The sequence below is a fragment of the Tachysurus fulvidraco genome, chromosome 4 (genome assembly GCF_022655615.1).
Source record: "Tachysurus fulvidraco isolate hzauxx_2018 chromosome 4, HZAU_PFXX_2.0, whole genome shotgun sequence".
Classification (NCBI taxonomy): Eukaryota; Metazoa; Chordata; class Actinopteri; order Siluriformes; family Bagridae; genus Tachysurus; species Tachysurus fulvidraco.
The window spans coordinates 24001113-24025128 of record NC_062521.1 but is presented as its reverse complement, the minus strand read 5'-3'; the positions used below and the strand labels follow the sequence as shown (position 1 = coordinate 24025128).

The window sequence follows — 24016 nt, the reverse complement described above, 5'->3', positions numbered from 1 at the left end:
CCTTGTTCTCCCTTGTTCAGTAGTCAGGGCACTGAACGAGGAGTCATTCAATTCAACAACTGTCTGTCTTAATCATGAAATACTTCCTGTGCATTGTAATATTCACTTCCTAAAAACATTCTACCGTACACAACAAAAGCCACGGTGCATCAGTGCAAATTACATCATTTTTCTGAGGAGGAGAAACCTTTATTTTGAACATATACATTATAGCACAGTAAGGTTCTTTCTTCACATACCACAACATTGGAGGTTGGGGTCAGAGCACAGGATCAGCCATGATACACCACCCCTGAAGCAGAGAGGGCTTACTCAGTTGCCCAACAGTGGCAGCTTCGCAGTGGTGGGGCAGTATATCAGCTTTGCTCGTTATTGCCTAATGCCAGTGCTGACGTTTTTTTCTTTTCTTTTTTTTTTACACCGTCTACCTAGTCATGTCAATGGAAATGTCCCAGTGTCCCAGTGTGTAGCGAGTCAGTGAGTCAGGATCCTTACCAGTGCCAGAACTCGTGTACATGATATACTGATGCATGCCGGAGGGAGCTGAGGAGCTGAGGAGCTGACTGACTTGCAGCCAGTATAAATATTAATACTGAAGCTACACTGTGAGGTTGCATCACATAATGGCAAAGAATAAAAAAACAACACATTTTTGTTCATTTCACTACAGTTCTGTTTTTCTGTTGCTCGATTATACATTTCTTGGGCTTCCAGAACTGATTTTTTAAAATCTGCTATTTTTATTCTCCCTGCTGGAGACAACAATTAGAGACACAACAAGACTCAAATAATGTTTTGTATTTTATGATGGATTAAAAAACGCATTCATGTTAATTAATTTTGAAAGAAATATTTTAATTCATTTAGAAATAAATCTGAAAATGTGCCATTAAGGACATGCAGGTATTCAAAACACTTGTTAGGGTAGCAAAAAAGGTATCGTTATTTAAGGAGATCTGAAGATTTTATTTAAAATTTGTAAATGTAGCTTTTCAGGACTGATACAGCAAGTGGTCATCTAAAAGAAAATTATAATGTTTGCTAAAGAAATTACACCTTTAGGTTTGTGAAGATGTATGAGGAAATGAATTAAAACTGGTATTATGGCACCTGATATTAAATTAGAGGATGTGATAGCCTAGTGTTTATAGTGTTGGTTTACTGATTGAAAGTTTGTGAGTTTGAATCCCAGGTCAACCAAGCGGTCACTGCTGGGCCCCTAGAGAAGGCCCTGAACCCTCAAATGTAAACGAATGTAAGTTGCTCTGGACAAGGATGAATGTAAATTGAGCTCATTTCCTGCCTAAAGACCAAGTTAATATTTTTATCCACTGTTTTTTTTCTAAAAGTCAGAGAAGTGTTATACACCACAACACAAACAAATACCTACAAACGGTTACAGTTATTGTTGCTACAGTTATTGTTAAAAAAAACTACACAGTTCAACTCCTGTACTGAAGATATATTTATTATTTCAATTAACTGACTCCTTCTACAATGGAACATAAGGAACATAAATATCTCTTACAGAAAACATTACACCAAAAAAATATTATCACATTATTCATATCTTAGATAATGCAAAACGTCTGTCACACACAAAAGAACTATGAATATGTCTCTACTGTAGAAATGATATTGTATTAGAATGAGCACATTAATATAAACCTGTGGATTCAATTCCAGTTATGTATTTTCTGTAGTACTGTATTTAAAATTCCTAAACATCTCAACAATCGAAATCATCGAGTATTCAAAAGCACTGTGCATTTTCCAATGTGTTGTTTTACATGTATCCAGCATCCATTAATAAACAGGGAAGTTTTATTTCAAGATATTTTTTTTATTATAGGCCTAGACACTATCGTATTTTTTTTAAATAGAAATTACAATATGCATCATTTGAAGTAGACACATATGGATTGTTCCCTCATAAAATTGAGTTATATTTGTCTGTAAATTCCCCAAACCACAATGTAGAATTACATTCTATTTATGCATTATGTGTATAAAACAATAAAACCAAACCGCATGAAATTCCTGCTGCCTCTAGGATACATCTGTGATTGACTCATAGCAAAACTAAACACATCGGGAATCTTTTCACTGGAACTAAAATATTCATGAAACACTCAGCATGGTTTAACAAAAACACACACACACACACACACACACACACACACACACACACACACACACACACACACACACACACACACACACACACAGGCACTGTGCCCAGCTCGTGGCAGCTTGTATAAGACTCCATATTTGTTTATAAAAAGTAATTTGCTGTTTTCCTTGTGCAGAAAAATGTAAAAACGTCACTTATTACACAGTGGAAATTTTCCTCCATATCAGATAGACAGATGAAACTTAACCGAGAAATGAACACAGAAACGCAATCATTCATAGTCTAATTTACAGTAAATAAAAAGTTTGGTGAAACGTTTGGTCCAATATGTCGAGCGTATGTCTGTTTTAACAATCACTAAAACTTGTTTGTGAAACTGGCACCACACACACACACACACACACACACACACACACACACACACACACACTACTTCTACGTTCACAGCTCCTCCCCTCCCCTCCCCTCACACACACACACACACACACACACACACACACACACACACACACACACACACACACACACACACCACTTCAACGTTCACACCTCCCTCTCACACACCCCCACTTCTACGTTTACATCTATTCCCTCACACACACACCCCACTTCTCCGTTTACATCTATTCCCTCACACACACACACACACACACACACACACACACACACACACACACACACACACACACACACACACCACTCCTCTCCTCTCCGTTCACACATCTCCTCCCTCAAACACACACACACACAGACACACCACTCCTCTCTCACACACACCACTCCCTCACACACTCTTCAGTTCCGTTCTCTGATAGAAAGAAAACGTTTTAAATTTAAGTGACATCAGAATCAGTATTAATCGAAGATAGGACAATTTTATGGACAAATAGACTACACTCTGCATTACAACAACCAGTCCGTGTCGGATATAAATGAAGACGACACCTTAAAGTTGTGCTACAGTTTATTTTTCAGCCATGGCTGCTTTAAGAACGGTCTTCAAACTGTGTGGATTTTATCGCAGTCTTCCACAGAGCTGTTCCGCGTTCAAAACAAGCGCTAATCCTCTGCCAACGGTAAGATATCCAGCGGAAGTTTTCAGTGACTTCAATCCTAAATAGCGCTCAAATGACAACACAGTGCACTAAGTACAGTTTAGAACCCGTTGTTACGTAGTAACAGTAGGGCACCTAAGTAGGGAGCAGGCGGTTGTTTGTAGTCAGACAGCGCGCAACTGTCGCTATATAGCATCGTTAGCATAGTTTAGTAGTTTGATGTGTTGTTACTTCTCGCGTCATATTATTTGCTTTGGTTAATTAAGTTATAAAAAAAATAATAATAAGTTTTGTTCATTTAGTATCTGGATCATTGTGTACGGTTTTTAAAGCAAATAAGTGGCACAATTTTGACGACTTCGACGTTTTCCTGTGTCTTTTTTGTAAACTTGAAAAGAAAAGAAAAACAAGTTCACAAAGTGCAGCAAAATACATCGTTTAATCTGAAGGGAAATGAAAAGGTGAAGTTTGAAGGAAGATTTTCTTTCTAACACGACTTTTCTACTGACTACTGAAACATCAGGAATTCAGTTAATACACTGAGGCTGTGAACAAACCTACATCATACCTCACTGGGTGAAGACTTGTGGAAATGAGTAACCTAAATCAATGCTGATCTTGTGGCCTGGTATTTTTCCAGTCTTCAGCTGCCCAATTCTGTGATCGTTTGCCTACTACAGCCTCAGGTTCCTGTTCTTGACTGAGAGGAATGGAAACCAATGTGGTCTTCTGCCTGAAGGATCAAGCTGTTGAGATGCGTCTTGAGATGCCTTACTGCTCACCGTGGATGTAAAGAGTGGTTATATCAGTGGGCTATGTATACCACTGATATAACCACTGAACCAGACTGACCATTCTCCTCTGACTGCTCTTCAACTTCAGAATATTTGCTTGCTGGTTGTTATTTGTTTTGCACATCATGAAAATACTACAAGATCTTCACTTTATGAAATACTCTTTACTGAAATACTACTTTATGAAATCCAGCATTATGTTTTTAGGTTTTCCGACCGCTTGTCATGTCGCGTGCCCGTCCGAGACTATCGTCATCGTGTTCTTTCACAAATGAGTAGTTGAACGTTTGTAGTATTATATTTACATAGAATTATTATTTTTACCAGTAGATAAACTGATTAGATTATGGAATTGATTCAAACATGGTCTCAGTCAAATGTTAGAGATATTTTTCCTCCAATACCTTTTTTAAGTATATATTTTTCATTAAACAGCCCTATTAATACTCTTGGCATGGAGTTTACTTGCAGTCTTAAAATTCAACTAATTTCAAAATAATTAGTATAGAGCTTTTAACAATGGACGTGGTCTCCAAGCAGCTTTACATAACATAAGAAATATAGTACAAAAAGTTTATTATACAGAGATTAACATTATACAAAAGTTCAAGATTAATATTAGACTTGTATTTAAATGCGTTTGTATTTATCCTCAATGAACAAGCCTGAGGTGACCGAGGCAAGGGAAAACCTTTCATGGAAAAGGAAGAAACCTTGAGAGAAAACCGACTCAAAAGGGAATCTCATTTTCATTTGGGTGCCTGGAGGGTGTGATTATAAATTGTTATAGACACTGGAGAGTTTTATTATGAATAACGTCCTTTCTATAGTCAGACACAGTCCGAAGATTGTGTATTGATTAGGAGGACCACATGGAGTTGGTGTCTCAAGACTAGACAGAAAAGTGTAACATTACTGGAAATATCTTCAATAAACATGATCACATCACCCACCTTTAACACCAAGTTGTGTATTTAACAGGACATTAATATTAAAATCTTTGTAGTAAAAGCTATTTTTACAACGTGATGTAGCTAAGGTAAAATTTGTCATAAAACAACTAAGTTAATAAATTTTTTATCCGTTTATGTGGCTCTTCTGCTGTACAACAATAATATACTATAAAAACTAACATATAACATCCACAGCATCAATATAAACCTGTAATTCACTTTACAGCCAGAATACTGTCTGAGCTGCTGTTATAGAAAATTAATCAACACTTTCTGACCAATCAGATTTAAGTATTCATTAGCGCTGTAGTTTATACAGTTATTTGTTTTGGTTTTCATGAATGGTTCGTTACATTTCAGTAATCCATTACGTTGCCCTTTTAACACCAACATGACCTCTGAAAGCTTTTTCTCAGTGTCACGGTCCAGTGTTCACAGAAAAACAATAAGATCATTACAGATACTGGTTAGGGCACATTTTGCCTGTGGGCCCTGAAGTCCTACCCGGCTTTCTCACCGCATTGCGCTGTTGGAAAAACTCTACAGAGAATGTGGTCTTATATTTCATCCCTCTGACATATTACAGGAGGAGTGGGCGTTAATACACAGTGCAAGATTCACTGCCATTGCTCTGCTTCCTGCCTTCTGTTAGAGTTTGTATTACATTTTACGACTTTATTTGTTCATTATGCCTGCATTACAAACATGTTACTAAAGACGCAAGTTAGCATTCTTTTCTTGAAGAAAATTTCAGATTATAAATTTCTAGACATGGCATTACACATTCAAGTTGTTTGTTCGTCTGATTCCGGCATTGATCCAAACAGGATCAAGGTCACAACAAGGTCACATGTCTGAGAATTTTCATACGGAGATGTTGCTTATGTCCAAAAAATTGAAGACAATTTTGACATGCATCTGTCCGTGTTTTTGTCCGAGATCACATCGTCTCAATACGGAATGGTTGAAATTTTGATTTGAATGGATGAAAATTTGATTTATATGGAACATTAATTGAAACCAGCAGATGAATTGATTATTCAAATTTTATTTTTTACATTTTTACATACACAATATAAAAATAGACTAATAGGGTACAATGTGCAGATGTGATTAAATTTTGTAATCGATCCAAGCAGTTCCAAGGTGAGATGAAATATTTCTAAACAATAAAGACTAGACTTGTTTGGAGAAGAGACAACTCTTGGTATCTTGGAGTTCTGCTTCTTGACAAAAGGCAGATCAGTTGATCCAGTTTATGCATGTTGTGACTGGTGTGCATCAATAAGCTAAGTGCGTTTAAAATAAAGCTTGCAGACGACACGCATGGCTGCCTGTTGCACCTGGGGGCTGGTTGCACAACACACATGGGGCGGTTTTTATTTTACTAGTATTGCTTGGTTTTGCTTGGCCCTTTAGAGCAAAGCATCACTGGGAATCAATACAAAGTCATTCTGACTGATGATGAGACTTTTCCATTCTGATGGGTGTGGTCTTTTCTTTGGTGACTCCACGAGCACTCACAAGACTTCCTGTTTTAGGCTTCTTGATTCCATCTATCTTTTATGTTATGCAGAAGAGACAGAATGCCTGAATGATCTATAAAAGCAAATTTTCTTAGGACTGTACAACAATTGTGTTGTAATTAGCTGACTATTGTGCAGCGCGTGCTTGCACTAGAATTTCTTGATGATGACATGCCATGCATCCAGACAGCACTGTACTTAGCCACTTGATTGTTGATGACAAGGAAAGTAATCAAATCAGCAAACATATTAACATAGTGCCTGTCTTGCAGATCTGTCCACACAGAACAATCAACGGTTCGGAAACTGATTCGTCTGTCGATGTTAAGCGCAATAAGGCTGGAACCGCGTGTGCTTGATGTGACAGTGATGAATTTATGGACAAGCAGGATTTTAAGAGTCTCAGAATGTAAACAGTCTGATTTTACCGGGTTAAATAACTGAGTGTGCAGATTATACTGATGGATTCCTGTGCACTTTTTTCTGCAAATACAGATCCTGTACAGAATCAGCAGTATTGCGATGTACTGTTTAAGAAGGATAGAGATTAGGAAGAGGGGAAGCTGGATATAAAACTGTCCATGATTGCAACCATGAAGACAATTGCTGCTCCTTCTGGAGTATTACAAGTTTAATTAGAACGGTACATTTCCTAAAGAAAATGTGAATGTGCTTGCATGTGACAAATTCCCCTCATCATGCTGTGTGTTTTGATATATGACATGTCCTATCTCATCTCACAAAGATGGTACATGAGATTTCCAGCTTGGTACATTACGTCTGGTACCTGTATAAAAAATGGAAATAATATATCTCACTTCATTGTTACACATCTTAAAAATTCCGTTTGTTTATAAGTCTTAGATGTGTAGGGAAAATGTGAACTTTCTTGCAGTGGAAGAAAGCCAAAAGCAAAGGTTTATATTCTTACACAAATTATGCAACACACACAATTGTCTGAATGCACTTAATTTTCAGAGGCATTCGAAAACAACTAATGTGAATTTCATGGTACAAATTTTCAGTGTAGCAGAAGATTGTTAAAAAGGGGAGGATTTTGTTGGACACAGAACCAGTTGTTCAGCTCGGGCCTTTGTTAATTTAATCAGCAATCTTAAAACAATAATTGTAGATAACAATCTGGACTAGAGCTGTATTCAGCTTGTTTGCATTGTCTTTATTGACCTAAAGCCTAGCTTGCAGACACATGAGGAGTATTATATAGTAAGACCTCAAGTTCTTGATGAAAGAAAAAAATTGGTGGCTCTATATTCGAAGGTCTAAACTTCCTCTTCAGCCAGTCGGCAGAGATTCGGTGCTGGTCTACAGATATCTGCAGAAGTCTACGCTAAGATCCTGAATGTTTTATCAGCCTGTAGTGGTAACTGTGCTGTTCTGTGCTGTTCTGTGCTGCAGTCTGCTTGGGAGGCAGAAACACAAAGACACAAGACGTCTGGACAAACTGGTGAAAAAAGGCTGGCTTAGTGGTTGGAAGGAGTCTGGATTTGCTGGAGGCTGTGGGGGAGGGATGGAGGGCATCCTGGATAATACGAACCATTTCTTTTATAACACCCTGACTGAGCAGAGAAACAGCCGCGGTGGGCGTCTCACCTCACTGTGCTGCAGGAAGACCTGCTTCAAAAGGTCCTTCATCCCTGCCATCAGGATATTCAACATCTTCTGCAAAGGCAGAATGTAAATACGATCAATGTACATATTATTTTTATTAAATTCATTAATAAGTGCAAACACAGGAGTACAGGACTAGAATATCCTGAAATGGGATAAATAAATGATTACTGATTTCTCTTATGCTATGGGGGGCATTTATTTATCTTGCCAGCATGGCATGGTTCCGATGCTCTATTTAGAGCAAAGAATGAACCAACCCTAAAAAAGCAACAGTTTATTTCTTATTTCTTTCAACAAATTAACAATTTACTCAGGTGTTTAATACAGTAACTGTACAAGTACAGTTTAACCACAAGGAAATACCTTTTAACATCTCAGCTGTATACTGATACACATATCTACCTTTGTATCTCACTTTTTACCATCTGTGCATATCCTCCGTCCTCTTATGTCATAATTCTCTCTTAATGAACGTGTTTCTTGCAGATTCACCTGTCGGTATCTGGTCTGCGTTATTATAGACCAGAAAACTGGTCATTACTGTCCGTCTGCACCTGACAGATAGAGTGGGTGGTTGGAGAGAATTCACTCTCTAATAGGAGGCTATGCTGTTTTGGGAAAAAGCAGCTCTTTGACGTACTCGTTAGAAGCCTAAGGATGGGATCCATCTGGGTCTGCCTGAGTGTTTAATTTTGGCAACTTTTAGAGATTTCATTTTTGTCTTTCATCGCATGTGTCATCACAGGAAGTGCCTTTAGTGTTAAGGTGCCTAGGATTTAACAAGACAGAACAATTGTAGTTTTGATTAAGAAAATATATATTATATTATATTATATTATATTATATTATATTATATTATATTATATTATATTATATTATAGGCCCTCAGTTGGTCTAGTGGCAGGATCCCGTGCTCTCATTGCCGCGACCTCAGGGCCAGTCCCGAGCCCAGATAAAAATGGGAGGGTTGCGTCAGGAAGGGCATCCAGCATAAAACCTGTGCCAAGCGGACCACATGATCTGCTGTGGCGAGCCCGAACAGGGAGCACCCGAAAGAAGAAAAATACATAAATTATATTATTATAATATTTTATGTACCTGCATTATATTATGTCACAGGACCTCATAGGGGTCCAGCATCAGGATACCGCGCACTCATTGCTGCAGCTCAGGTTCGAGTCCCAGCACCAAAACAAAAATATTCAGTGCAGATGATCCGCTGTGACGACTTTGATCAGGGAGCAGCCGAAAGAAAAGCAACCACATGAAAAAGCCAACATGGCGGATGCACTGTAGTATGTTTTCAAGATTTTGTCTCACACAGTTGTATTCAACTTTAAAAAAAAAGTCCGAACACTGCCTATTCCTCCTTAGTTGTGCGTGTATATAACTAAATTCATAATTAAACATAAAACGAAGAAAATGGCATAATTATGTGCAATTATATTATGTGTAGTAACAGTACAGAATGCGCAAAATGTTTTACTGGTTTAAAAATTTAAGATGATCCTCATTGGGCTCATATATGGAAGTGGTTCCTACAATGCTTATGAATCTCTAACTGGGAAGAAAGAATATATTTAGTTACAAAATCGATTGTAACTAAATTACATTTACACTAGATTTTGTACCGTGCTGTTAAACTGATTGTTGTACCTTGTTGAACGCCTTATATACTTACATATATGTTCCTACATATATGTCTTTGGTGCACGTGTCTCTCTCAATCAGAAATAATTCCTGAAATATCTTACAATACACTACAAAAAGACAGGGAGCATTGATGTCCACTAGCGTTCCCTGGTGTCATATTTTCAGTCACCATTGTCTCCATATGTACACATAAGCCACCATTGTTTACATATGTAAGTAGCTTGTTCTTGTAGCTCACTTGCGTTAATGATTTTTTTTGTTTGTTGTTTTTTGATGTTTGATATACAGTTAATTTCAGTCTAAACACTCTTAACTGTATAATGATTTATGTTACATACTACATACTAAAATCCGTGCTCCATGACGGGAGAACGATGATTAAGCTAAAAATTCATACTATACAATAAAGCTTAAATAAGTATATCTTGCAATTCATTAAATTGTATATTATCACAGATGATCACACACTCTTTCTCTCTTGCTCTCTACCACTTGCTTTTTTGTCTCTCTCTGTATTAAGGTATTTCACATTCTACCTTTCATCCTCACTCTATTACTTTCTCTCCCTCTCTCTCTCTCTCCCTCTCTCTCTCTCTCTCTCTCTCTCTCTCTCTCTCTCTCTCTCTCATGTGCTCACCCACAATTTACAATGCAAATACACACTGCTCTCACAACCTGACTTTGAGACACACCCTATGACTTTATTTTTAAAAAAGAAAAATTACACATTGCTCATTGCTATACATAAATAGTGATACAGGAGACACAAGATTATTTCAAACCAGAAATGCATCATAGCCCTGAGTGTAGGAAGCTCATTGTCTTTTGCTCTTTATGCGATTCTTCTTATCTAACATTTATATAAGCTTGCACAGTGAGAGGAAAGCACTCTGAAAGCTCTGTAGGAATTTGGCTACTCGTATAATTTGCTCTGTAGAGGTCTGGGGGAGGAAGAAGTGCAGTATTTATTTTCCTCCTGCTCACACAGCTCGTTCGGGTCTATAGACACTTACCGTAATTAAACAGCGTAGTATGTAATTTACGGGAGTGGCAGAATGACCGGGGTCCGGAAGGGAAAAAATGTCAAGCTGATTGTTTTTGTTCGTAGGCAAATTGCAGAGAGGGAAAAAAAAGAGTGATTCATTTTCAGGGTTAGATTAAAAGAGCTGCTGAGTGCTGCTGGGTAATGGTGGCTTGGTCTATCCATAATCTGACCCATAATTCAGCAGCGACATAAGCCGTAATAACTTTATCCCTTTAAGGTAGACTATACCTGTCAAGACATTTAATACTTCTTGCAGAGAAGCTAAAATTAGCAGCTTTGTCATCTGCTACTTTGGCATTTTATACTTTGTACTTGAAGCCCTGGGAAAGGACCAAATTGATGGAAAGAACTCTCATTCGATGGCTGTGGTCTGATTAATGGTCCACACTGACCTATAATTCAAGACCCTTTTATAGCTACTGGGATGCCCTTGAAGCTAATAAGATCTCGCATTAGTATGTTAGTCACTTTACTAGTTCAGTCATGACTACACATTGTCAACACTACAAATCTATGAGAAAAAAGAATCGCACTGAACACCGCAGCGTTTCAGCTTTTCTTCCATCACTTCATCTTGTCAGCTAATTATCAAGTGCAATCTGGTGTGTTAAATTGAACACGTGAAACAATCAAAAAACCTACTGATTTATACTGCTTTCTTAACAATTATGGAAAGGCTGTATAGACTAGCATGCCAGTTCTGCTGGCTTTGTGTCCTGGCAGCCATGTGTGAATGTCAATTACTGACTTGGCTCGCAACTCTACCATCTAGCACGTAGTTTGTTGTGTGTGCTTTAATTTCTATATCCATCTGCACACAACTGGGCCTGTTGTTCTCGCGTAGTGTTATGGTGTGTTTTTTTTGCAAAAAACTGCCCAAAAACATGGATAATAATAATAATAATAATAATCAGCATCAACATTTGAAAGGAAAATAGTAAGTGGTGCACGGTAGGTAGTTTTTCCTCCAGGATTGGGGGTTTGATTCCTGCCTCTACCCTGTGTTAGTGGAGTTTGTATGTTCTCCCCATGTTTCACGAGATTCCTCCAGGTACTCCAGTTTCCTCCTCCAGTCCAAAGACATGCATAGTAGGCTGTTTAGGATCTCGTGTGTGTGTGTGTGTGTGTGTGTGTGTGTGTGTGTGTGTGTGTGTGTGATTGTGCCCTGCAATTTCCTGGAACCTCATCCAGGCTCTCCCCCACCTTGTCCGCGAGTCCCAGGAAAAGACTCCTTTTCTCCTAGAAAATATGTGTATGGAAGGATAGAAGAAAATTAAAGAACATAAAGTTGGCTGTGCTCTTGGGGATGGGTTGTTATTCTTGCTCTCTACAGTCCTAGCCCTCTGATAGACCATGCATGCTGTAGTGGGCAGATACTAGTGCTTTCCTCAGAGTGTGCTAATCTGCCCCCTGATGTTGCATCAGCAGGAATTATGAAAGATGCAGTCAGCTGGCTTTACATGTTTTTATCCCATCAACCAACCCCCCAAAAAGTTGATATATGGGTAGGAACTGTCCTTAATTAATTTATGGAGATAAATAGGTTGAAAAAATGCCATGCACAGTACTAAAACAGTACTATGTTGTGTAGATTTATTGGTAGAAACTCTATCAATCTGTGTTTGTATCACTTCATAATTATTTGCTGCCATTGTATAATGAATTATCTCTTTATTACTCTTGTTCCCCAGTGCACCAGATTTATAAATGCAAATGTGTTAGGTTGGTAAGGTTGGTGAACTGCATTACATCTAAATTATATTTGTCTTAAGAATACTGCTAGACTCTTTTTTTAAATTTGAGTCATGAGTTTTCGGATGGAATCTTCCTACTCTTATGTCGGACACCATCACAACTCTCAGTTGGTTATAAGTGTGAACAGAAGCTCCTCCCACTTATATAACCTAGTGGTGGCTCTGGGCAGCTACAAGCAAACACTTTTGTATCTGAATGCTTGATCTTCAGCTCTCTATGTGCATGTTCTCTCTTTATGCGGCCTTGTACACTTTTGCCATATAGTCGCTTTCGAGGTTACGAAGATGATCTGAGTTGACACTCCACAGCAGCGTTCATATAAAAGCAGACACTCAGCGCTTTAAGAATTTCTGTTTTTACCTAACCTACTAGGGGCAATATATTCATAGAAATGGTAATATCAAACCCATTTCTGCTCCTTGAGATGCCCCAGTCAACAAAATTCAGTGTAAGGTTATCATAAAGGGACAAACATCTCGCACTAAAACTCTTGACTAAGTTTATATCAGACTTGCAGCCACAAAATAATTATTTTGTTCATACTGAATGAAAATGTCTCATAAGTCTATTCCACCGACAGAACTGAATGCCGGTGTACTGGTTAAAAAAAAAAGACATAAGCAGCTTTACAACACATTTACCATCTGCCTCTTTAGTGTCGTGGGGGTTTAAATAAAGTTTGGCTAAAATTAAATAGAATATAATGTGTTTTAATGCCAGGCATTTAGTGCACAGGCAAGAAAAGAGATCCTGCTTTACCTAGCCATCTGCTCAAAAACGTTCACTTCCTGTGCATCTGACTAAAGCCCACATGACAAATATTCAGCTTATTTTTTTAATTTACACACTGTGACTGTTAATCATTTATACTCTTTCTTTGTTTTGCCCTGAGGTTCCTTTCACCACTTATGCTTTTTTTTTTAAACTCAGTTATTGAATTAAAGGAGAAGTGTCACTCTGGCATCATTTGCTCCAAGTGAAAAACAGCACAGCAAATTTCGCTAATAAAAAAGCTAAAGCGCTAAGCTGTTTTTAAAAGAATAGACGGCTTTAGCTGTCCTGTGGGAAAAGAAAGCATTTGTCAGCTTCTTTCATGTCAATACAGGTTTCCAGACTCTACAAATTGAGTCCAACAAAGTTAAAATTGCTTGCTTTGTTTGGTTTTGTTGTAAATGCACTTCTTCTTCATGGTGTGCTTGGGTTCCTGTTCTGTAATTGCTGTGTCATAGAATATAACTGTCACACTTTCATTGTGCTGCTGTGGTGCAGTAGATTATACTTCCCATACACCCATATACCAGTAGGGGTGTTAATGCTATTAAGAACATTTTAATTTTAAACAAATTAAAAAGGATTTTTGGTCAGACTGAATAACAGAGTAAAATCGGAGTAAAATCGGCCGTACGAACCCTTTTTTTTTTAAACATATTTATTTATTTTTTATTTTTTTATTTTTTTATCGGCTCACTGCAGTGATTTGGTCCCCTGGCCATCGGTCTCATAGCTCAACAGGTTATTTTGTGAAAGCAACAGCTCATGGAAGTAGCACGCTGTTTGCCGCTCCTGATTAAAGATAAAGAGTTATATATATCTTATATTAAAGAGTTGCATTGATTAAGGTTAAATGTTTACTATACGCTTATACGGATGTGGTATCTCAGTGTTTAAAGTGTTGGACTACTGATCGGAAGCTTGTGAGTTTGAATCTCAGGTTCATCAAGCTGTCATTCCTGGGGCCCTCAGCATGGCCCTTAACCCTCAGGCGCTCAGTTGTATAAATTAAATAAATATAAGTCACACTGAATGAGAGCAACATTCCATAAACGTATACGTAGCATATAGACAGAAAGAGGAGAAATAATATACAGTCATGTGAAAAGAAATTAGGACACCAATGTAGATAAAAGTGATGTGATTGCATGTAAACAACAGAAAATCACTTTGTTTTCACTAATCAGGGTAAGAGGCATGTATACTACAAGACTCTTCTCTGTTCTGGCACCAAGGTGGTGGAATGAACTTCCCCTAGAGGTCCGGACAGCTGAGTCACTGGCTATTTTCAAGCGGCGGTTGAAGACCTACTTATTCCGGAAACACTTCAACTAGCACTTCTTTTCTTATCTTCTGCATTTAAAAAAACAACACAACCTTTGACACTCATTGTAACTTTGTACAAAAGTTTTAAACTCATGGTATCTTAAGTATGTAACCTAGTGAGTCAGCATTAATTTATTCAATGCTAGAGATTTAACTTTCCTGCTTCAGCAAATCATCCCCAATGTCCACCTTCATGTTTTACAGTTATGAGGTTCTTCTGCTGTATTTGGTTTACGTCAATCATGCGCTCTGTTATGGCGTCTAAATAATTTAATTTTAGACTCATCCGTCCAAATCCCATTATTCCAGAAGTCTTGGGACTTTGTCTCTGTGTTGTTTGTCAAACGTTAAACTTCTTGCACACGTCCCATGATAATTAAAGTCGTGCTGCTTCTTTCTGATTGTAGATTCATGCACTTTGACATCAACTGTAGCAAGAGCTTGCTGTAGGTCTTGTGATGATATTTTAGGGTTTTTTGGAGACTTCTTTAAGCGTCTTTAAGACATGACCTGCCCATGTTGACATTTGTTTTCTCCACTTGTAAATAATTTTTCAGACAGTGAAATGGCTGATTACAAATTCTTTTGAGATCTTTTTATATCATTGTTGATGTATCACCTTGAGATCCTTGAATCAAACATAATGATACAGAACGTTGCTGAAGTATTGAATCAAGATACTTAAATCAAACAAAAATAAGATGCATCGAATCATTGGAGATGCTTTGTATGAAGGTGGTATTACAATCAAGCTAGTAGTAGTGAGTGAAGATGTAGCTAATCTTGTGTTCTTATAACAAAACAGCACAGTGATGTGTCTCACCCGAGTCTAGTCACTTTAACCTATCCTAGCTGTTGAAAATGTATTTATATTTTAAGATTTGAGTTTTGACCCCTTGCTTTAGCAACATTCCAGTATAAACTTTGTCAGATAATACAAACAGAAATCAAATCCTATTTCTAGCAGTTATTTTTGCTTTGCACCTGAACTTTGTCCTGCGAATTCACAAGCCTTTGTTTTGTGAGCTGACAGAAAACAAGAAGGCGTTACTGTACAGTTCAGCTACTGATTAAGTAACAGGCATATATGGGAAAAAATAGCCATCTCATCCACCAACCTGCCCTAGGGTAGTTTATTTTCTCCCTGTCCTCTCTCTTTTAGTATTTTCTTATTAGCAATGGTGAAATGTCTGAAAGTTCTTTCTTCAGTGTGTATTTAGAGCTGGAGAAAGCAAGCTGAGGGTTTTTGATGGATCTCTGTTAATTAGTTTAGAAATATCTGTGATGTTGATATTTGAAAATCGTGTGTAGTGTAAGGAAAATTTGGATAAAGTATTGAGGTTAAAGCTTGAGTTTTTAAATTTTTATTTTTATACATTTACATTTACAGCATTTGGCAGGCGTCCTTATCCAGAGCGACATACCGAAGTGCTTTGAAGTCTCCATCAATGAATATATTAGCACTGGTTCAGTAGGTCACAGACTAAGTATGCCATCAGACTCTTGGGATAGCACACGTTCAATGTTTAAGTATTTCAGGAAGTAAATCATCGTTGAAGGCTTCTAGCGACTCGGCTGTTCTCACATCAATGAGAACTTCGTTCTACCACCCAGGGGCCAAAACACAGAAGAGTCTTGAGATGGTGGGTCCAGTCATGCAGTGCTGGAGGACCTCAAGGAGGGTGACAAGACTCTTAGATTTATCCCATTTGACAGACCCACTTCTCCAGAGCAACTTATGTTTAATTCTATTACACATGTAAGCAGTTGAGGATTAAGGTTCCTGCTTAAGTGCCCAAAAGTGGTGGCTTGGTTTGCCCTGGGAGTTGAACTAATCTTCTGATAAGTGTAACCATTGAGCTACCACAGTCTTGTGTTTCAGAGTTCTTTGATTTGTTTTCACAAACCACAAACTCTGTAGACAAACTGCAATATCTTGTAGATGAGCTCAGGATTTAATCTAATTTGAGGCAGCTTTAAAATATCCAAATTACATTTACAGCATTTGGCTGATGCCCTTAACATTTTTATTGCCCTTTTTTATTCAATTGAGGGTTAAGGTCCTTGCTCAAGTGGCCCAGTAGTGGTGGATTTGGGATTTGAACTCACAACCGTCCAATCTTTCTGATCAGCACCTTAACCACTAGGCTACCATGTACCCTTAGTCAATGTAATTTAACATTTAATATCAATAAACTAATTTCAAACCTTTTAAAAATTATGAATATTTAAATTTAAATATTATTTCTTTTGTCTTGCATTTTACACATTTGTTCTCAAAATAGAGGGTGGAAACTGACAAGGGAAAATAACCCTCATCTCAATTTGAGTTAGACCTAGCACATTTATGCCATGCTGTGATCTATGCCCAAATCATTTATATGCATAGAATTCCTCCAGCTAAAACATATTTTATGAATATGATCTCCTCTATACATTAAGATCTCTCCGAGATGCTGTCGTAATCACTACATCGTTGGCTTCAGCTCAGTGGATCCGGATGAGGTCATTAATTATATATCGATGCAGCAATCGAGCCCTTTGGATGAGCGTGCATGTGCTGGGTCGTAACCATCAACCTAATGTACCGTGTCCACCTCGTGGGAGTCTTCAATCTGCCAGAGTTTTATCTTGTTGCTAAACGTTCAGAGAGCCATTGAATATGATGTAAAAAATTAATAGCTTAAGATGGAATGTTTCAATCTCACTGGAGGAACTGAGATATATTTAAACTGTTAACGGAGCTGGTGTGATGATCATAACACTGGACACTTGCACATTAAAATTGCACTTTATAATAATAGTGATCAATTCAAATAATAAAAACAGATGGATATTTTAAGGAAAATTTAAATAAATGTGTACAGATTCTTAAATACTGTTTTAATTTTCTCTGTGAATGAAAACCCAGTGTTTGGTTTCCTTTAGGTATACGAGTAATTGTGAAATTGTACACATAAATTCCCATTCACATGTCACCATGAATATCATGTCACTTTTAACAAAAATTAAAATAGAAGCCTTTATTATTGCCAGAAATACATTACAGCACAGTGGAATTATTTTCCTTGCAAATCCCACCTGAGGAGGTTTGGGTCAAAGCACAGGGTCAGCTATGATCCATCACCCCTGGAGCAAAGAGTGTTAAAGGCCTTGCTTAGTTGCCAAACATTTTTCAACTTGGCAGTGCTGGGGCTTGAACCCCAACCTTTATGTATCAACAACCCAGAGCGTTAACCACTTGAATAAAAGAATAAAAATAATGAAGTTTAAAATTCAAATTATACTTATCCCTGATGAGGAAGACTGAGGCAACGTGGCAAGGAAAAACTCCCTGAGATGATATAAGGAGGAAACCTTGAGAGGAAAAAGACTCAAAAGGGAACCTCATCCTCATTTGTGTAACACCAGGGAGTGTGATTATAAATAATATCCTTTTTTACAGCCGTATTTAGTCAAGTGGAAGTTTTCGACCAAGAGCTCTTGAGCAACTTATAGTCTTAGTGATAGCATCTGATTAATCTGGTTCACTGATGCTTTGGGCTCTTTTGTTGCTGGTGGTTCAGAGAAACATGTGACACTTGATGGTATCATGATTTCCTCTAAGCAGGCAGATATTTCATCCTAAAACTTGATTGCCTCTGCAGATTCATACTTGGCTCTAGAGCAACAAGAGTGTTCAACAAGATGATGAGCCACAAAAACACAAAAAAGAGAAGAAAATACAAATAAACACGAATTCAATGTTTTGTAAAGACTGTCTCAGTCTCCAACGTGGTGTGAATTAAAAAGGAACAAACTACAGAATATAAAGGACTTGAAGTTTGTGTGTGGAGGAATAAACCAAGATACAAGTGTCTCCAACCTCTTTAGACATTATAGGAAGATAGATATACCAATTAACAGGAGATACTAATTGTAAGGGTATTAAGGAATCCAGGGTTTTGTTCTGTGAGATGGAAATGAAAAAATCTGTGCCCCCACACAGCACTAAGCACATAAATAGCTTCATACCAAGCCACTAAACTTTAAACTTCCTTGGGGAAATGTGCCAAGGGAAACTGCTAAAAAAGATATTACCTTTCTGTGCTGCTGGAAATAAGCACTGGGAATTTCCAATCACACCTAAGGACTGGAAATTTCCTGTCTTATTCAAAACATCTGAACAGGTAGCTTTATTCAGGTCTTTGTGGATCTTTTCATGCTCAATCCTGTTTTACCTCCACACCCTGTTAAGGTAGACATTGAATGTTTGCACAAGTCGACAATGACAGTAAACACCATCTGTCTGTCTGTCTATAGTCTATATTATCTGGCTGTCCATTGCCTACACCGTCTGTTTGTCCATCGCCTACCCTGTCTGTCTATAGCCTACTCTATCTGTCTGTATTTCTGCAGTCTGCTTCATATCTGCCCATAGGATTCACCATTTATCTGCCTAAAACATACACTGTCTGTCTGTCCATAACCTTCACTGTCTGTATGTCCATAAACTTCACCGTCTGTCTGTCCATAACCTTCACCGTCTGTCTGTCCATAACATTCACCGTCTGTCTGTCCATAACATTTATCGTGTGTCTGTCAATAACATTCACTGTCTGTCTGTCTATAGGATTCACTGTTTGTCTGTCCATAGAATACACTGCCTGTCTGTCTGTCAGTAGTGTGCACCATATGTCTGTCCATAGGATTCAACGTCTGACTGTCCATAGCCTGCACCACCTGTCTGTCTGTAGTTGGCACCATCTGTCTGACCTTAGTCCACACTGTCTATCCCTAATCTGCACCATCTGTCTGTCCATAGACCATTCTGTCTGTCTGTCTCTAGGCTAAACTATCTGCCTGTCAGTAGTCTACCTTAACTGTCTGCCCATAATCTAAACCGTCTGCCTAAGTATATTGTCCACCTTACCTGTCTGTTCATATTCTACATCTGTCTGTCTGTTTTTTTATAGACCTTATAATCTGTCATTCTGCCTACATTGTTTATCTATATTTACCATCTGTTTGTCTATCTACATCTATTAGATACATCTACATCTCTCTATCTGTACATTGTCTGCACTATTTGAATGGTCTGTCTGACAAGCACACCTAGACATGGCTGTGTATCAGAATATATTGGATCAGAATACAGATCTATAACATATCTATTCTGTGTTTTTTTTTCTTCAGTTCAGTCGGTGGAGTCTTTCAGTCTCCTGCTGTAGCACCGTAGCACCATCTAGTGGTACTCTTTCTACATTACATCTTGTGTAATCAATATAAAGTTTCTTCTGTCTATAATGTGTACAGACAGAAATACATGTTAATTTCTGATATGTTCTCCATGCTCTAGATCTTTCAGTGCAGTACAAACATGGCCGCCCTGTACTGGCTCTTCCTCTGCCTTCCAGACAGGAGAAATGTCTGTTCCACCTGAGACCCATGCTGTCAACCGTCAGTGACTTTATTTGTGACATCCAGAGAGAAGATCCAGGAGTCTCAACAGCTTCTGTACATACCACAGGTATACACACACACACACACACACACACACACACACACACACACACACACACACACACACACTCTCTCTCTCTCTCTCACACACTCACACACACACACACACACACACACACACACATACACACACTGTACAGATGAAACTCTCTTTTATGTAAAATTTTAATGAATGTACAGTTTTTATTTTTTTTAATAATTGTACAAAAAATGAAAAGTAATAATAAAGATAAAGATATTGATCAGTAGAAGTTTGATGTTATCGGTGCCCCACTGAAGTGCATTATGTGAGTAGGGTTGAGTAGGTTTTTTAAATTTATTAATAAAAAATGTATTGTAACTGTTATATATTTGTAATTCCATGTAAGGCTGTAAAATGTCCATAAAACAAATTAGCTTCACTTATAACTTATTTTATGGCAGCTATAAAGCTTTTTTCTATTATCAGCCTCAATAGAAGAGTAGATAAATACTGTATAGAGGAGCCTCAATAGAAGAGTAGATAAATATAGAGGGAATCTTAGAAATGTGGTTTATAAAAGGAAAATAATGGGACTGAGAGAAATTTAAAATAAAAAAAAAATTGGTTTGTGATTTAAAAGAAAATTTACAACTACTTGAATGTATACCATCATAACTCTGTGTTCCGTGTATTTGAATGTGTGCTGATTTGGTCCTTATATAAACAATACAACAATGAAGTTACATGGTTAAAAATGTGCTCTATTTAAACAGATGGTGTAAGGATTGCCTCCACTACATCTGTAAGCTCTCTACTCAACAGGGACTTCCAGCTGCGCATCAACGGAGTCGTTTACAATGTCCAAGCGGCACCAACAGGTATATATCACAGGCTCCTGATATCTTTTCTGGCCATAAGCTTCAGCATCTTTTAGGTTGCATTCAGATTTTCTGTTTTTCTTCCATATTTTCATGCATTAGGTTACAGTGGGTAAACACATAAACTAAACATATCTATCAGGTAAAAAGGCACAGACAGGAATAGAAGCCTATATTTTGTCACATATATATTACAGCACATTCTTTCTTCACATATCCCAACTTTGGAGGTTGCTGTTAGAAAGCAGGGGAGGCCACGATACAGCACTCCTGGAGAACAGCGGGTTAAGGGACTTGCTCAAGGGGCCAACATTGGCAGCTTGTCAGTGCTGTAGCTTGAACCCTGATCCTCCAATCAACACCTCAGAGCCTTAATTGTCTGAGCCACCATAAGTGATTGGAAAAGGCATATGCAGATTTGGCTTTGAAGTAATTACAGTCTACAAACCAGCATGGGCAGGCATTAATTGTGAAATGTAAAGAGGCAGGATGTCAGGGCTTCAGCAAACACCAAGCCATGGGATTGATTAAACAGGGGTAAAAGGTAGAGAACCCGGTTTACAGTGTGATGCATTAATAGCCCAATGAAACTTGGATAATTGAGCTTTGCAACCATTGAGAATGAGCTGTGTGGGAGAGTGCAACCTGATCAGATTTCAGTAATTATAAAGTAAATACTGAAAGTAAACAGTTCTTTAGACACTCATGCAGACAGCGATGCAGATGTGGGAATAAGCACAGGCTAAAACTGGAGAGAAATTGGATAGAAGGATAGCTAATTTACTGTAGCCATTTTAATTCTGAACTAAAATCTAAATTCCTGTTATGGTCTACCCTTACACCAGGTACCTTTAAACCAGGTTTGAAACCAAGGTTAAATTAAGTTTTTCTAATTCTTATAATTGTGTGTGTGTGTGTGTGTGTGTGTGTGTGTGTGTGTGTGTGTGTGTGTGTGTGTGTGTGTGTGTGTGTGTGTGTGTTTGTAGAAACCGTGCCAAACGAGGCTGCGACAAGTGTGCCAGATATAAAGAACATGGTACACATGTTACACACAGCACTGAATCTTCCTGAGCATCACCTGATTAAGGAAAGGCATCTGCAACAGAAACTGGACATTCTGAAACAAGAACTCATGCCTCTAGAGCAGGTTATATATTTTTTTACTTACTTGGCTCAACCTCATTGACAATTCACATCTGTGATGCACGTCTCTGATATGTCCACTAAAAGCCCTGCAGATTTGTTCCCACCACATGAAAGTACAGTCAGTTCTGCTTTCGTTGGTTATTACAGTATGTCTGTGGCATCAATGGCATCAGTGTGTCTGCATGCTGCACCTGGTTCAGTCACAACATATTTTAAATATATCAAATATATAAATATATCAGATATTTATTAGCATATTTAGTTATGCTATATAATGCTACAGACAGTATGCAGCACATTATTTATTCGTACGCCTGTAATACATTATTTTTGTGTGTTTAGATGAGGGCCCATCTTGACAGGAAGGCCGAGCACAGTTCTTCACGTGCTGTCTGGGCGGGTTTGGCTCTGCTCTCGGTTCAGGGTGGAGCTCTGGCCTGGCTCACATGGTGGGTTTACTCCTGGGACATCATGGAGCCTGTCACCTACTTCATCACCTACGGCACCAGCATGGGGGTCTACGCCTACTACGTTCTCACCAAGCAGGTAAAGTCATAGGTAGAGTAGGGTCATAAAAAGGTTTATCAATCAGGTCATCATCAGTAATTATATGTTTATAAACTCCAAATAAAACTAGATATAAAACTCCAAATTGCTACATTTTCTTCATAGCGTGGCTCCACCTATTCATATCATTCATGAACTAGTTCCTCCAGTTCATACTGAACCACATGTGCCAGTTCATACAGAATCAGCACTTCTCTCATTCAGACGAAACACCAAGTCATGCTCAGTACTGGGTCCTTCAATTTCCAACGTCCAACCAGTGAGCTGCTGCTTCAAATCCTGCAGTCAGGAAAAAGCTGCCAAAGTAGTCACGTTTTACAGAATCAGGACTTAAGTGTACAAAATACTTTATGTACATGGATGTGAACAAGACCAATTATTCACTTTAGTATTATAATTATTATTTTTATTTACTTACTTACTTACTTACTTACTTACTTACTTACTTACTTACTTACTTTAAAAACACTGATTCGTTCACAAACGATACACCACTAACACTAATGTCCAGCATTAAACCCTAACATTAGCTTACTTTATCTAAGCTCACTAGTGTCATAGTCATTTATGTGTATTTTATTTCCAAATATAACGTCACAGACAGTAAATGGAAATGTTATCATGTGTACAAAGGAATAAAGTTTGGTTATTGGATCCGTTAAGGACTGTTATAAAACTACAGGGCTGAGATCTTGGACCCTGGACAGAGAACACTTTTACATTCTCTCCTACAGGATTATGTTTATCCAGATGCAAAAGATAGACAGTTCCTGCATTACTTCTACAAAGGCGTCAAAAAACAGAAGTTCAACGTGGAGAAATACAACACACTCAAAGACGAGCTGGCTTCGGTTGGTTTTTATGAAATATCTCAAATTAACTGTTAAATCTTAAGCACTTTTCTAATGACACATTTTATCTTTTCATTGTTTTGCTTTCATGCTCTTTTTATCATGCAGGTAGAGAAAGACTTGAGACGTTTGCGAAACCCAAATCGACTCCAACTGCCTGTGGAGCAAATCGAGCCCAACAGTCATGCTGCACTTCCCTAAACATAGAGCTTAATACTGGTGTTATTTATAATACTGTTTACAGATATTATTTCATGGCCGTCTTTTAGAAAACACCATATTACTTGGATCAACCAAATATTTAAAATAAAGCACTTATACTGGATTCATCCTTCAAGCCTACTTTTAGTTCTTTACTCTTGTGTCCAATATTATTTACATGAAGTTATTGTTGACTGAGGTGAACTGTGCCTTGTTGTAAGTACAATGTCTTGCATAAGAATTCAACCTCTTTGGGATGGTCCAT

At 37.9% G+C, this 24016-nt stretch overlaps 1 protein-coding gene across 1 annotated transcript; it reads left to right on the top strand.

The window, feature by feature from the left end:
- Window positions 1-2832: 2832 nt before the first annotated feature.
- LOC113642423 (calcium uniporter protein, mitochondrial-like) lies at window positions 2833-23875 on the top strand. Its single transcript, XM_027145898.2, has 8 exons — window positions 2833-3210; window positions 19820-19874; window positions 19983-20153; window positions 20882-20986; window positions 21973-22133; window positions 22475-22678; window positions 23434-23550; window positions 23659-23875. The coding sequence occupies exons 1-8, from the start codon at window positions 3112-3114 to the stop codon at window positions 23749-23751; spliced, it is 1005 nt and encodes a 334-aa protein (XP_027001699.2). The 5' UTR covers window positions 2833-3111; the 3' UTR covers window positions 23752-23875.
- Window positions 23876-24016: the final 141 nt, after the last annotated feature.